This window comes from Vitis vinifera, chromosome 6, assembly GCF_030704535.1.
Source record: "Vitis vinifera cultivar Pinot Noir 40024 chromosome 6, ASM3070453v1".
NCBI classification, from domain to species: domain Eukaryota; kingdom Viridiplantae; phylum Streptophyta; class Magnoliopsida; order Vitales; family Vitaceae; genus Vitis; species Vitis vinifera.
The window spans coordinates 20,769,408-20,783,707 of record NC_081810.1 but is presented as its reverse complement, the minus strand read 5'-3'; the positions used below and the strand labels follow the sequence as shown (position 1 = coordinate 20,783,707).

The following is a 14,300-nucleotide window of genomic DNA, read 5'->3' as shown; positions in this document are numbered from 1 at the left end:
AGGGGTCTACACATGGTTAAGTGACTAATTGGTTTAATGTTTAAGAATCTCAGGTATAAACTTGAAAATTCATCAAATGACCAAATGGATACAAGATTGAGACGCTTGGAAGACTTGTAATAATAGGAAACTAATGTAAGATGAATGCATGAGTGCACTTAGGATTTTCACATGTTTCATGCATCTTTGAAAACTCGGTTTATTCTTTAAAACGTCGATTTCATTAAAACTCGAGTTTTTAATTAATGTACCTTAGGCAAAATGTTTCAAAATTGGCTTAATAATTTACCTAAAGACCTTGCCTAAATGTTAGAAAAGAAAGGAATTAAAAAAATAGGTTTTCGGGGCCAAAAAGGCTCAACCGGTTGAGGCTATGGCCAACCGGCTCAACCGGTTGAGGAACCGGTCAACCGATTGTGGTCGTCCGGTCGAGGGAGGTAAAAAAACCTTCTCTTTCTCTCTCCTAATAGCCTTCTCTTCTCGGTCGAGGAGTTTCTCTTCCCGGTCGAGGTCCAATTGAGACAATGGTAACCTATCATGCATTAAATGCTCTAACGGCTAGTGAACCGGTCGATCCCTAACTCGACCAGACAAGGTTACCTTTTACTGTTTTTGACTCCTGAACTTAGAAACCTATAAATTGAGAGCTCCACTTCATTTATTGATAAGAGAACACTTGCATTCAATAGCCTACCTACTTGTTCTTGATCAAAAAGCTCTCATTTCTTTCATAGTGCATTAAATCATCACTTGCATATCCTTTAGTGCACTCTTGTGTGTCATCCTAGCTTCGTCTTGTATTTGAGTCATTCTTAAACTAGGTTGAGGGATTATATCTTGTAAAAATCTGAGTGTTAAAGCCTTCAACAGGGTTGAATCTTGAAGAGGTTGTGTAAGAACCCATTGGAGTTGGAATCCAAGTGTAAGAAGATTGGAAGCTTGGTTAAAGCTTCAAGTTAATGGAACCCTCACTCGGTTAGGAGATTGAGGAGAGTGGACGTAGGCAAGGAAGTGCCGAACCACTATAAACCCGAGTTTGAATTCTCTAAACTCTATTTCTTTACTTCGCTTATATTGTGTTTGAATTTGTTGTGATTGAAAAGATTTTAAAAAACCCAATTCACCCCCCTTTTTGGGTGTTTTTCTTAACTAAGCATAGTCTTTTGTTTTCTCATCTTATTTTTTAGGGTTATTTTAATTAAAAATAAAGTAGTACAAATGAAAGCTATTTTTTTTAAAATTTAAAAGTTATTCTCAAAAATTATTTTTGAAAGTAATTTATAAACAAAACCTTACATTTTGTGAAAGTTTGTAGATCTTGAGTATAAAATACTTAGTAGTAGGACTATACTGAGAAGGAGTGAATGAATGTATTTTAAAGATTTTAACACAAGACTTGACATTATTAATCATTTGAGAATGTAAGATATGAAAACCAATTAAATACACTTACGATTTTTAAGTGAAAAACCTCTACATAACATATAGAGATAAAAAAATCATGGGATGAGAGACCCCATATTTGTAGTGCACTAAATATGAAGAAAAGTTACATAAATTTAAGCACAACGAATAATAACTTAAAGTTTAAGTGCATCAAATAATTGAAAAACACTTTCGATAGACATATATAAGAGAAAACTTAGAGTGCGTTTGATAGTAATTATAATAAGTGTTTTTAATATTTTTAATATTTAAAGAATGAAATTTTTTAAGTGTTAAAAAAAAATAGAAACACTTTTTAGAATCACTATTAATCACACTTTTAGTGAACTTATAATTAATTTAGACATCATATTTTACCAAAACAATAATTTAAAAACTTAAAAAATTTGAAAGATTTTATATTTTAATTAAAAAATATTTGGAAAAATTTCCCTTTTAAAATTTAAATTCTTTTCTAAATTCCTTAAAAGATTTGAAAATATTATCTTTTTTAATCTCTCAATTTAAAATTATTTCTAAATTAATTTTATTATTTAAAAAAAAATTCTTTTAAAAATTATTTTTAAATTAATTTTATTTCCTTTTTTGTAAGTTCATCTTATCTAGCTTATCTCATTATTTTCAAATAATTCAACCATTTTTAGTTTAATTTAGACTTGATTTTATATCAATTTTAAATCTTTAAAAGAGTGTAAATCACAGTAAAACACGTGGAGTCCTAAACCAAGACTGATAGGGCAAACCTAATGGCCTAACACTTTGTTTTTAGGGTTATGTTTAATTTTTAGAAATTATTTTTATTTTCTATTTATAATAATTTTTAGTTTTTCTTTTTTATTTTTTTCCTCTAAATCTTCCGGACCGGAACCAAACATGGTGTTAGTTTCCTTTCCCTCTTCCCTCCTGTTTCCTTCTCTCTCTCTCTCTCTCTCTCTCTCACGTTTCACAAGTTTCACTAAAATTAGGCTTTCAGGTGGTTGAAAATTGAACTCAAACTCAAAGTCTAATCACATTCCTTGAGTGAATCATTGTCGTTAGCCTTTCTTCTCTTGATTAGAATTTGTTATCAAACTCAACGTCTAATTACATTTGACGAATCATTCTCAAGATATTTAATTTTAAATTATCAAAATACTCAAAAGAAAGGTTGGTGGGGCGTAGAAAACAATAAGCATAAAATAGAAACAAAATTCAAATCAGATATTGAGAGGGACAAGGATTCCATGCAAGTTGCAACAAGGGTGGTTTATCCTTATAAATATGCATGGGTAGTTCCCACAATTCTCATTCCAAATTTTCTCTCCTCATTCTCTCAACATGGATCATCCAGCTGAAGCTTCCGATTCGTGAGTTTTGATTCTCGAGTTTCTTTGTTAGTTGCTTTTGAATTTGGGAAGCGAAGTTGAGTTTATTTGATTTTGTTTTGATGGTTTCAGGCAAGCCTCGGCCAAGAAAGACTTCTCAACGACGATTTTGGAGCGGAAGAAGGCCCCCAATCGTCTCATTGTCGACGAAGCAACCACCGATGATAACTCCTCTGTCTCTATGCACTCCATAACCATAGAGACATTGAAGATTTTCCGCGGGGATACTATTCTCATCAAGGTATTCCTTTTGGCGTGTTTTTGTCTCTTTTTTTTTTTTTTTTTGAAAAGGGTTTTAGGAAGATTTGAGAATTGGGTTAATGGCAACGACTTGGGTTTTTCAATGTTTTATTTTGTCATCCATGACTGCATGATTATGCTCCTTTATGTTTGTCAAGAAGAAAGGAATCTGAATTTTTTTTTGAGTCCTATTTTATTAGAAATTACAGATAGATTATGGGGTCTGAATCTTGATAACTCTGTTTGACTTATTTCACTATTTGGTTTACAGGGCAAGAAGAGGAAGGACACAGTCTGCATTGCCATTACTGATGACACATGTGAGCCAGCAAAGATCAGGATGAACAAGATTGTTAGGTCAAATCTGAGGGTTAAGCTTGGAGACGTCGTATCTGTGCACGATTGCATGGATATTATGTATGGGGAGCGTGTCCACATACTGCCAATGGATGACACCATAGAAGGTGTCACTGGAAATCTATATGATGCATACCTGAAACGTGAGTTTCTTACTGGTTTCATGTGTGTTTTCTATTACATCATCTGTTTTTATGCTTGTTTGTTGGTTTTTAACCGAGACCATCATCTGGGGTTTAGATTCATTCCAATTCTTTCCTAGTAACTTAAGTTCATGTTCTTTTTTCCATGTATCTTTTTTGGGGTTTCAGAATGATAATGTTTTAAATTTGCTTATACATGTTGACTGATAATGTTAAATTTGCAGCTTATTTCTCGGATAATTTCCGCCCTGTGAGGAAAGGGGATCTCTTCCTTGTGAGGGGAGGGATGAGAAGTGTAGAGTTCAAGGTTGTTGAAACCCACCCAGGGGAGTACTGTGTGGTTGATCCAGACACTGAAATCTTCTTTGAAGGGAAGCCGGTGAGGAGGGAGGATGAAGAAAGGTTGGATGAGGTTGGTTATGATGATGTTGGTGGCTTTCGGAAACAAATGGCTCAAATACGTGAGTTAGTCGAGCTGCCATTGAGGCATCCTCAACTTTTTAAATCAATTGGTGTAAAGCCACCCAAAGGAATTCTACTTTATGGACCCCCAGGTTCTGGAAAAACTTTAATAGCCAAGGCTGTTGCTAATGAAACTGGTGCCTTCTTCTTCTGTATTAATGGACCTGAGATTATGTCAAAATTGGCTGGAGAGAGTGAAGGAAATCTCAGGAAGGCATTCGAGGAAGCTGAGAAGAATGCCCCATCCATAGTCTTTATTGATGAGATTGATTCAATTGCACCTAAACGGGAGAAAACACATGGCCAAGTTGAAAAGCGTATTGTTTCACAGCTTTTGACTCTCATGGATGGACTGAAATCCCGGGCTCATGTTATTGTTATTGGAGCTACTAATCGCCCAAACAGCATTGACCCAGCTTTGAGAAGGTTTGGTCGGTTTGACAGAGAAATAGACATTGGTGTTCCAGATGAAGTTGGCCGTCTTGAAGTTCTTCGCATTCATACCAAGAACATGAAGCTCTCTGATGATGCAAGTTAAACTCCCCGAACATTTATTATTGGAAATTTGTTTTCTAGAGTATAAATCAATTGCTTTTGGATTACAGTAAGATGGGTAACTGGATTTGATAAACTAGTTCAAAAAGAAAAAGGAATTATAGTTGCAGCATTTTGAGTTTTGAGAGCATTTCATGGATTTGATTTTCACTTCAAATCTAATATGAGTATTCAATCCTTTTTCAAGTACAGAACATGGATTTATATGAGAAGTTGAATTTTGGGTCAAGCCTCCTCCATTTGAAGCCCTACTGTTTTCTATTGCTCACCCTTTTCCATCTTTGAGCTGATTGGAAATAATTGTTTTCAACTGCACAGGTTGATTTGGAAAGGATTGCAAAAGATAGTCACGGCTATGTTGGTGCTGATCTTGCTGCTCTCTGCACTGAAGCTGCACTTCAGTCTATTAGAGAAAAGATGGATGTGATAGACTTGGAAGATGAAGCTATTGATGCTGAAGTACTCAATTCCATGGCTGTTACTGATAAGCACTTCAAGACTGCACTGGGAACAACCAACCCATCTGCTTTGCGGGAAACGGTGAGTGAATTTCTGGGAATTTTATATCATATAATGAGAGACACGTTTGTTTGGTAGTTAATGTTTTCAATGAACAGGTTGTTGAAGTGCCAAATGTCAGCTGGGAAGACATTGGTGGTCTTGAGTATGTCAAGCGGGAGCTTCAGGAGGTAACAATTTTTCCTGGATTGACTGTTAGCTAATTTCTTCTTATAGTTTAAGCTTGCAGCTAATTTCTTGTGTATGTTTTGCCTTTTCCTTTCAATACAAAGACTGTTCAATATCCTGTGGAGCATCCAGAGAAGTTTGAGCAATTTGGTATGTCGCCTTCCAGAGGGGTACTTTTCTATGGCCCACCAGGATGTGGGAAAACTCTACTGGCTAAGGCAATTGCAAATGAGTGTCAAGCAAACTTTATCAGTGTCAAGGGGCCTGAACTGCTCACAAAGTGGTTTGGTGAGAGTGAAGCCAATGTTCGAGAAATTTTTGACAAGGCTCGACAGTCAGCATCATGTGTCCTTTTCTTCGACGAGCTTGACTCCATTGCTACTCAGGTTGTTTCTTTGTTGCATCAAGACTTGCTTTTGATTTCCCTTTTTACTCCTTAAACTAGTTAGTCTTGATCTTTTACTTTATTTTCTAGCTTTAGAAAAATAGCCATTTGAAGTTTGAACAATAGTTTGATATGGTAAGATTTGAAAATGGCTTGAAATTGAACTGAAAGGCCTAAAGCCCCTGTAATTCACGGGTGTTCTTTTAGAACTGGGGTTGAAGTAATGCCACCCCTTTTAATACGTTGACCTGACCAGACGGGTAATGTCGTTTCTCATCCTTGCAGAGGGGGAGCAATCTTGGGGATGCAGGTGGTGCTGATCGGGTCCTGAACCAACTCTTGATTGAGATGGATGGCATGTCAGCAAAAAAGACTGTTTTCATAATTGGGGCTACAAACAGACCTGACATAATTGACCCAGCACTTTTGCGGCCAGGACGTCTTGATCAGTTGATTTATATCCCCCTGCCAGATGAAGACTCTCGGCATCAGATTTTTAAGGCCTGCTTAAGAAAATCACCAGTTTCTAAGCATGTGGATTTGAGGGCCCTCGCCAAGTACACTCAAGGCTTTAGTGGAGCAGATATTACAGAAATATGCCAGCGAGCATGCAAGTATGCAATAAGAGAGAACATTGAGAAGGTATGATCCTCCACCTTGTATTTGACTCATCTTTCTGTTTTTTCCTTGTCTCTCTATATGAGGGCTATAGAATTATTTATCTCTGAATGCATATGGCATCTACACTTTCAGCTTGGCCTTCACAGAAATATCTGAAGTTGGATACTCTGTTTCCATTAAGCTACATTCTTTTACTCTTCCTTTCTCCGTTTAATGCCCTCAATTTTAAGAATCATTCACATGTTTGGTTGTGCATGACCACAAAATTTTTGTCAACTTTTTTTTTTTCATCGTCTCCTGGAGTTGCATGATTTAGTCAGTCTTCAAATCGGCATTGGAACTCCTGCAGTTGCTCTGTTCTCTTTTTTATTTAAATCACTCGGATCATCTGAAGATGGACTTTCTTATTATTGCAGGACATAGAGAAGAAGAGGGGGAGAGAGGAAAATCCTAAGGCTATGGATGAGGACCTTGAGGAAGAGGTTGCAGAGATTACGGCCTCTCACTTTGAGGAGTCAATGAAGTATGCTCGCAGGAGTGTGAGTGAGGCTGACATACGCAAATACCAGGCATTTGCTCAGCAGTCTAGGGGTTTTGGATCACAATTCCGGTTTTCAGAGGCAGGACCAGGTGGCTCTGGTTCTAACCCATTAGGAACTTCTACTAGTGGGCCGGAAGAAGATGATCTTTATAGTTAGATATTTTAGAAGAATTTACAATTAGTCATAATCAACTGTTGTGTTAAGCCATTATTTTGTTATATTTTATTTTTTCTTTTAATAACTTTATGGTTGCATTATATTAACACAGTCTAACAATTCAGCACTATTTAAAAAGTTTGGTTTCTGGATGGGAATGTAAGTTGTAATGGACGAACCGTTTTTATAGGATTCGGTCTTGTTTTTAATTCAAGCAATTGTTAAGTTTCTCTTCAAGTGGGTGGTGATGCAATGACTTGGTGATGGAGAATGGCAAAGTAAGCATTGAGCCAAGGCAACTTATGATTCAGAAACAGGCTTATGTGCTGTTACACTTCAGCATATATGATATATAATCAAACAATAGTATAATAAGCTCGCGGATGAAAATGAACTTTTACATAACTTCTCTCCAACAAGATGGGAAGTTTATAATATCCCTTCCCCAATTTGGTCTCATCCCTCATAAACACGGAAATCATAGACAAAAGTCGTCTCACCTCGATTCTTCTGAATACCAGAACATCATCTATACCCCTCCTTTCTCCGTGCTTGCTCAAGGTTTGATCAGGCGCCTGGTAGAACACCCTGGTGAGACAAGGGGGCGGTAGTTTATGAACCGGCTTGGAGCTGAAGAATGCCTGAAGCCTTTTGGTTTGCAATTCTTTACTTGTTTTCCATGGAAAACATGTTTCTTGTGATCCAACAGGGGCTTCATCTTCACGAAGTCTCTATGGTACTCTGTGACTAGAGGCCTTGAGGTTGAGGGGGCGGAAGCTCTTGAAGAGAGACCTCGGCCACCGGCCATGGCCAGGTCTAGAAAAGATAGCATGAGGAGAGGGATGAGCAGAATGCATAGAACGTTCGACATCAGAGTGTTTCTGTGTGGGAGAGAGGTGGAGTAGAGAGGTTTATAAGAGGTTTTAATGGGGCGGGCTAAAAAGAAAAGGTGATGAAGGGGGCTTTAAATAGGCTCGTGAATAAGCTGTGGAAGCAGATATGACACAGCTCATTGCTAGTCAGCATTACTTGGGATGTTGGTGAAGTGGGGGCTCTTTTCACAGAGGTGGATGTGAGGGGATGCCCGTGAGTTTCTCTTCCTCCACTAATACCCAAACCCTCTCCATCGGGTCTCTAAATCTAAACACCTCTGATTTTTACAATATCGATCTCAGGATTTTGAACATTCAAGTCTGGACCCAGAACCCAATTATATTAGAAAAGGATCCCTTCTGAGGAAATTCTCTAAACTCCCATAACTTGGTAATGTAATCTCAATCAGTATATACAACACCCCAAGTTCAAAACCCCACTTGAATCTCCCACAAAAGTCAACCTTAATGACTGTTTGGTGCCAAATGGGACATTAGGCCACATGTCACAAGCAACCGTCATCACTCACCACCACCCTTCCATCTTTATTATTCCTCCAACTATCAAACGCCCCCCTAGGCAAAAAGAAATCAAGCCTGCAGTTGGTTTAATTCATGAATGAATTTAAAAGTTGATTGGCAAAGCCACAACAACAATGCCTTAATTGCCTCACAATGGGCAGCACTTGAGGGCAGGTATGAGATGAAATGTGGCCCTTCTAATTACATTCTTAGCTGGTCGTGTGTGCATTTAAATTATAAGGTGCCCCTCTGCTGCTGCTGCCGCCCGTGTAGATGTACCTGATACCACTTTGTTACACTTCTGTTTCCCCTTTTTGCCTCCCATCGACAACCCTATGCTACAGTGGTTCATCCTTAAATAAAAGGAATTTTTTATATGATTTTTTTAAATAAAACAAAAAAAAATTAAGTTAAAAATTTATATATTTTTAAATTATTTAATTTTAATTTATTAATTTAAATGGAATAAAATACAAATAATTTATTAATTTTAATTTTTCTCTATTTGCTTGCATTTTATCAACGGCAAAATGGCAATTTTGATATTAATTGTATAAAGAAGGGCGGATTCCAAGCTCACATCACGGATAAGAGATCTGCCATGGGAGTTATTGTTACCTTACCTGTGAAGTGGACAAAGATATTCCAAATGGAGCTTGCACTGCACACTCTACCGTTAAAGAGTAAGATAAACAAACCCCAATCTCTTCGTAGAGTTATATTTTTTTTTTCTTCTTTATTTCTAAGATGGGCATAAGTACTGAGACTTTGAATGGGGTTGATGGGAATGTTACGTGGTTATGGGAAAAAAATGAGAGTCATTAATGGAAATACCCAGTTCAGATTGGGGCTTTTATGGGGTTTGGTCATATGGGTACCCTTTTGAGGGTCCTTTATACTTGGTTGTTCATAAGCATCTACGCATTTCAGGGCCCTTTAGAATTGGTTGTTCACATGCGTATATGCTTTCCAGGATCGTTGAGAATTGGTTGTTGACACGCGTATATGCATTTCAAGATCATTTAGAATTGGTTGTTCACACGCATCTACGTGTTTCAGAGCGATACGGAATTAGTTGTTGCTATGCAGGGTGTTTTAGAAATGGGGTCATGGGGATTTGGTGAAACCACCATACCTAATGATTGTTGGCTTTATAGTGGAAGATTTCGGTTATAATGGTTCTTTAGCTTATGTGGAGCTAGTGGGTATATCCAATTTCAAAACACACTGGAAATTCAAGGGTTGTGGTGAGTATTGAAGGGAACCCTAGAAATGGGGAGACAACCAGAATTTATTGTTGATTGAATAATTTGATGGGAGAGTGATTCCTCGGATTAATGGCTTTAGATGGTTCTGTGGGTGAGGGGAAAATAATTTCCTAGTGGGGTGTAGTGTTTGTTTGTCTTTGTTAATGAGGAATGGTTTTTGGAGGGGCTTTCTATGATTAAGGAGTCAATTTGATTTCACGCATTTTGGCATTTTGGATTTTGGAAGCTAATTACCTTGTACACAAATGGGGGCTTGGACTCCACATGTCCGCTCATTCTAATTGTACTAGAGTTGGATTTGGATTCTTTTCTGAGGCTAAGTACAGATACAAAAACCTGGGTTGATGTGGTTGGAATGAGCTCCAATTCCCCAATCTAGTTTGGGAATACTGAACATGCTTTAAAGGTTTTCTTTTCCCTTATTAGAATACATTATTCAAGTTTACCATTTGAAACTGAGAGATGCCATTCTTATTAAAATAGAACTTATGTAAATCTAATTGTATGTTTGATATGAGATCCTTGTTATTTGACTGTTAGAGGGATGTGAGGCATAGTTGAAGCCATATCAGAGTGGAGAACTGGGCAGGAGTTAACTTCCTTTGAAAATTTGAATTTGTTATTCATGGGAAACACTCAAGCCATTTGCATTACTAATCGGTTTCTGGGTTAGCCATATGAATGGCACACCTGACAATTATGAGCCACTAGATGTTATTACCATTGACAAATCGGCCAATTTGATTTAGCAAACTCTAAAACTAAATTGGCTTATGTAAAGCTGGGGACTTAACATATTTATTAAATTTTCTTACTTATGTTGTACAGGTCAGTCTAGATATGTTATGGAATACTCTATTTTAAGAATCTCTGGATTGAAAACATTAGTCAAGGAACCTGTTTTGCAAATGTTCCTAATAGCAAGACCTCACAATCAAATTAAAGTTCAGTATGATCTCTACTAAGGGCTCCTATAACAATATATACACTGTCATGCCATGGAAATAACGCAAAATAGATAATGCCTATTTCCAAATGCACGCTCTACTATGTTTTTAACTCTAAAGATGCTTGGGTGGCGGAGTTGTGGCAGCATTCTAATGTGGGGGGTGGCTGGAATCCTAACTTCCCGAGGCCTCTAAATGATTGGGAGATTGTTATTGTGGAACGCTTTTTGGCAAGACTTCAAGATAAAGCGGTAGAAGAGGGTAAAGAGGATAAAGTGTGTTGGGTTGAAACGAAGAGTGAGACTTTCTCTGTTAAGTCACTTCATGCTAGCTTAAAGATAGGAAGGGTAGTGCAATTCCCTTCTAGTGTTGTGTGGAATGTGTGGGTTCCTCCGAAGGTGAGCTTTTTTGCATGGGAGGCGACTTGGGGAAAAGTTTTGACTCTTGACCAGTTTCAAAGAAGGGGGTGGTCTTTGGCCAACCATTGTTTCCTATGTTCTCATGAGGAGTCAATCGATCACATTCTTTTGCATTGTGACAAGGTAAAGGTGTTGTGGGAGCTATTATTCTCTCTCTTCAGAGTTTGTTAGCTGATGCAGTCTATAGTTAGAGAGACCTTGTTAGGCTGACATGGTTCCTTTGTTGGAGGAAAGCAGAAAAAAGTTTGGAGGGCGGCTCCTTTATGTTTCTTTTGGACTATTTGGAAAGAGAGAAATGGAAGATCTTTTGAGAATGTGGAACTCTCAATCCAAAGGTTGAAATACTTGTTTTTGTGTAAATTGTTAACTATGACCCAACTGTTCATAGGTGAAAGATTGATGTCCATAGTAGATTTCATTGATTGGTTGGGATCGGTTTGAGGGAGGGAGTAGCTTTTTGTTTTCTCTTCCTTTTTTTTGGCGCTTTTTGGCTGCTGTTGTTTACTTCGTGTGTACTTTGGTGTGTCCTTTTTGGTGCTTTTTAATATAAATCTTATTTACTGATAAACAAAATAGTTCTAAAAATCAAAGCATTTGTAAACCAGAACCCTTATCTTTGTTCTTTTTGTGGTACATTATTAGCTAAGAACTTTATGCCTTAAACAATCTTTTTATATCATCCTCTCTTTATTTACCTGTCAAAAAATAATAAAAAAAGATATTCATTATCAAAATTACCTGCTGTTTATTTAATAAGCCATCTAATGCTATCTCAGTGCTTATTGGCACAAGAATGCTAGTATGGAGTTAAGAACAGAGAGCAAATTGCTGGTTGCTGGAGAAAGGTGAAGATGACATAACACGTCAAGGGAGGATGTTAGATTGTTTAGTCCCCTCTCTGGGAATAATATTTTCATTTGTAATATAGGAAGAATATGTACTGCATATATTTCTGGGTCATGCATTTCCCCTGCTATAGTGGACAGGGGAAATTGAGTAATTGTAGAAATAAGCACTGCCTTTATCACATTCCTAAATTTTAATAACGCTTAGTTTTGGGGAATCCATAACATTTTACCTGTTTAAAGATCTTTTTTGCATAGAAATTTCTTTCGGAAATTCTGGAGTTGCTTTCTCTAAGTGGTCTGCTGTAATTAATTTGTAACAGGACTGTTACACTTCTAATCTAGCAAGCTATCATATTGTGTCTATATAACAGATTTTGTGGTTTGGGGTTATTTCCAAGGCTTCCACTCAATGTATTCTACTTTGTGTTTCATAACTACTCAGAAATTGATTTTGGCATGCATTACATTCGAGAGTTCACAAATTTGTTTGTAGTATTTCAATCTCTTTCAAGTTGCTGATCTTTTCATCAAGTTCCCAGGTTGAAACTAATAACTTTGTTCTCTTGGTCTCTGGCTGATGCACATGTTCGACAAAATTGTATTTGAATCATGGAAGTAACTATTAATTGCACTTTGCAATATCTTCCCTGACTGATACTTTTGGATTTTAGTATACGTAGCTAATTAGTTTGATTTTTGTAATCGATGCCATGACTTATTCTCATTCCAATTGAATCTAGGGATGGCATAAATATGTTGTTTAATGTTTACTTAGATAACATATCTCTCACCTTGATTATCTTGGTGAATCTGTTGGTAAAAAACGGCAATTAGAAAGCTAAAGTTTTTGTTTTTTTACAATTCATTGACACTAAAATATTTTTCAGTGTATGATTTTCTATTGTGTGAGATACAAAACACAATGTGATTGAATTGCTATAGCTGATCTTACTTTTGATGCTGTGAAGCAAGTAGGGACTTCAAGCCTCATATTCATAATGCGTTTGATCCAGATCCTATTTCTTCAACTGATGTGAAGTTACAAGCACAACGAAGAAAAATATGTAGAGTATCTTATGCACTACCAGAAACGGCTGCTTCTGTAGCAATTGCTGCCACAGTCGTGGGTGCTGCAGCTACACTTCTTGTAAGAAGAAGTAGACCTTCTGAAGCAACTGAGGTATGTAACTAATCTACAAACATGTAACTAAAAACATCATGTCTAAAAGGAAAATCTTAACATATCTGCAACTTAGGTAAAGAAGAATGCTTGATGTATCCTCTATAAAATGAGTTGTAATTAGAAAATGTCTTATTGTAAGATATGTTAATGCAAAATTTCTCCTACTGAATATTATCCGCTCTGGGTCTTATTGGTGACAAACTGTTGTTTTTCCCTATTTTTATTTGTTTTGGATTCATAAAAAGTCATTGTTCTCTGAGCATCTGCACCAAAGAGCTTTATATACCTTATTTTGTGTTTAATGAGCATTAAAGCATTGAATTGTGTTTAATGTGACATGGAAAATCACCTAATGTTTATCTTATATAAACTTGGTGATGTTATCTGATATCAAGGATCAGCTCTGTCAAAAATGGTTGGATAAAGGAACTTATGTTTGTTGCATTTTTTAACAGTTACAATGAAAAATGGATTTTGAGTTTCTCTCTCTCTCTCTCTTTCTCTCTCTCTTGCTCTGTGTATATATATTTGGTGTTCAGCATATAATATATACAGAACTCTCTGTTTTGACATAAGTGGCATGCCAACATGCATTCTAGGCAGCATCCAAAATTCCCCTTTGATACCCCTTTTTTTGTATGATCACTTATAGCTCCTTTTCTATTTCTGAGATGTCTTTCTAATTGCATACTTTCTTAGGAAACAGATTCCTTTAAAAATTTGTGAAGATTGTGGTGGTTCTGGCATATGTTCTGAATGCAATGGTGAAGGATTTGTGCTTAAGAAACTGTCAGAGGCAAGTGCTGAGAAGGCAAGATTGACTGCAAAGAATATGGCTACTCGATACACTGCAGGGTACATTTGTCCTTACCTTAGTGTCTCTACCCTGTATAAATTTGGGCTGCATTAATGTTCTAAATTTGGGCTCCATTAATGTTCTAAATTTGTCGCTGCATTGTAACAGGCTTCCGAAGAAATGGAGTTACTGTACTAAGTGCTCTTCTGCCCGTTCCTGTAGCACTTGTGGTGGCAGTGGGAAGTTGAGTTCATAGTTTTGTTGTTATCATGTCTTTCTTCTAATTGAGATTTTTGCTCCTGATTTCATCCCCACATCATTATCAAAGAATGTAATCAACTTGCAGTCGCAGAAGATCAAAAGTGAGTTCAAGCTTCATTTTATGCGCTACTGTTGATGGTTGGCGAATGTATATCTTGTAATATTGCTGCCTCAACTTTGCAATATCGCAAAAGTAAAATGTTACCAAAATCATTTTAGCGTCCAA

The 14,300-nt window shown here is 36.9% G+C and overlaps 2 protein-coding genes across 4 annotated transcripts; both read left to right on the top strand.

Annotated features, from left to right (window-relative positions):
* Positions 1-2,745: 2,745 nt before the first annotated feature.
* On the top strand, positions 2,746-7,127 carry LOC100246467 (cell division cycle protein 48 homolog). Its single transcript, XM_002276940.4, has 9 exons — positions 2,746-2,792; positions 2,883-3,051; positions 3,322-3,550; positions 3,775-4,541; positions 4,886-5,107; positions 5,185-5,256; positions 5,359-5,640; positions 5,925-6,281; positions 6,677-7,127. The coding sequence occupies exons 1-9, from the start codon at positions 2,764-2,766 to the stop codon at positions 6,956-6,958; spliced, it is 2,409 nt and encodes an 802-aa protein (XP_002276976.1). The 5' UTR covers positions 2,746-2,763; the 3' UTR covers positions 6,959-7,127.
* Positions 7,128-8,874: 1,747 nt separating this feature from the next.
* LOC100258439 (uncharacterized) lies at positions 8,875-14,300 on the top strand. Of its 3 annotated transcripts, none has more exons than XM_010653505.3 (4): positions 8,875-9,035; positions 12,848-13,014; positions 13,724-13,872; positions 13,982-14,300. In XM_010653505.3, the coding sequence occupies exons 1-4, from the start codon at positions 8,954-8,956 to the stop codon at positions 14,067-14,069; spliced, it is 486 nt and encodes a 161-aa protein (XP_010651807.2). In that variant the 5' UTR covers positions 8,875-8,953; the 3' UTR covers positions 14,070-14,300. The 3 variants fall into 3 exon arrangements, with proteins under 3 accessions (XP_010651807.2, XP_002273853.4, XP_019076376.1); XM_002273817.5 differs by having other exon boundaries at positions 8,880-9,035; positions 12,803-13,014; XM_019220831.2 differs by having other exon boundaries at positions 8,890-11,321.

Excerpts from the sequence above, each read along its gene's own strand:
- LOC100246467 (XM_002276940.4), top strand. The coding sequence starts at position 2,764 with ATGGATCATCCAGCTGAAGCTTCCGATTC. Across the intron at positions 5,108-5,184 it reads CATCTGCTTTGCGGGAAACG|GTTGTTGAAGTGCCAAATGT; the intron begins GTGAGTGAATTT and ends TTCAATGAACAG. Across the intron at positions 5,641-5,924 it reads TTGACTCCATTGCTACTCAG|AGGGGGAGCAATCTTGGGGA; the intron begins GTTGTTTCTTTG and ends TCATCCTTGCAG.
- LOC100258439 (XM_002273817.5), top strand. The coding sequence starts at position 8,954 with ATGGGAGTTATTGTTACCTTACCTGTGAAGTGGACAAAGATATTCCAA. Across the intron at positions 9,036-12,802 it reads GCACACTCTACCGTTAAAGA|CAAGTAGGGACTTCAAGCCT; the intron begins GTAAGATAAACA and ends GATGCTGTGAAG. Across the intron at positions 13,873-13,981 it reads GCTACTCGATACACTGCAGG|GCTTCCGAAGAAATGGAGTT; the intron begins GTACATTTGTCC and ends GCATTGTAACAG.